The sequence below is a fragment of the Nanorana parkeri genome, unplaced genomic scaffold (genome assembly GCF_000935625.1).
Source record: "Nanorana parkeri isolate BGI_ZX_2015 unplaced genomic scaffold, ASM93562v1 scaffold3295, whole genome shotgun sequence".
NCBI lineage: Eukaryota > Metazoa > Chordata > Amphibia > Anura > Dicroglossidae > Nanorana > Nanorana parkeri.
In genome coordinates, this window is record NW_017309563.1 from 40,209 (window position 1) to 40,859 (window position 651).

The 651-nt window shown below is 53.9% G+C and overlaps 1 protein-coding gene across 1 annotated transcript in view; it reads right to left on the minus strand.

The window, feature by feature from the left end:
* Positions 1–651, minus strand: part of OSBPL11 (oxysterol binding protein like 11) — a 24,127-nt gene that overhangs the window by 7,097 nt on the left and 16,379 nt on the right. The window contains exon 7 of the mRNA XM_018574858.1: positions 463–611. Coding sequence (XP_018430360.1) covers positions 463–611 — 149 coding nt within the window. The remainder of the gene's footprint in view (positions 1–462; positions 612–651) is intronic.

Genomic DNA, 651 nt, shown 5'->3' on the forward strand with positions numbered 1-651 from the left:
TGTCGGCTTTATAAAACTGCATTTTCACTTCCCTAAATCTACGGCCTCGTGAGCCTCCGGTCCCGATTCTTCTCTTGTGCATTGTCCATATGGGGGAAGTATGGGGGGGGTTCCTTCCTCAGCGGTCCACATCACTCCCTGTGTGCCTATTGGCTGCGCAGTTGGGGGGTCCTTTTAAGATCCAGAAAGGGAGTGACATCAGCACAGGGGGGGCTGTAGAGGACCATCTGGATTATCTGTCTGGGTGAGGGACCCAAATGGCGCACTTAGGGGAGTATAATGTGCGGGATGGGGTACAGGGAGGTGGGAAGGATTTTAATATGTGCCCGGAGGTGATTGGCGGTTTGGGTTACATACCAATAGTCAGACAGTCTCAACGCGGAGCGGACATGGCGGTTCTCAGACATTCAGTAGGAGTTTATTGTGAAGCGGGCACTGGAGAGGAAGCTCCGGGTCTCTTACCCTGGTCAGCTGGAGGTGTTGGGGATCCCCCTGAGGCTCGCTCAGCAAATCCTGCTCTTTGCTCTCCTCCGCTCCAAAGCCGCGCTCTCCCCCGTTCTCAAGGTGGTTGCTCAGCAGGATTTTTGGCTCCAGCCAGTTGACGGTCACACCTGAAGCAAAAGGAGTTTTGCAATGAAACTGGCTCATAAT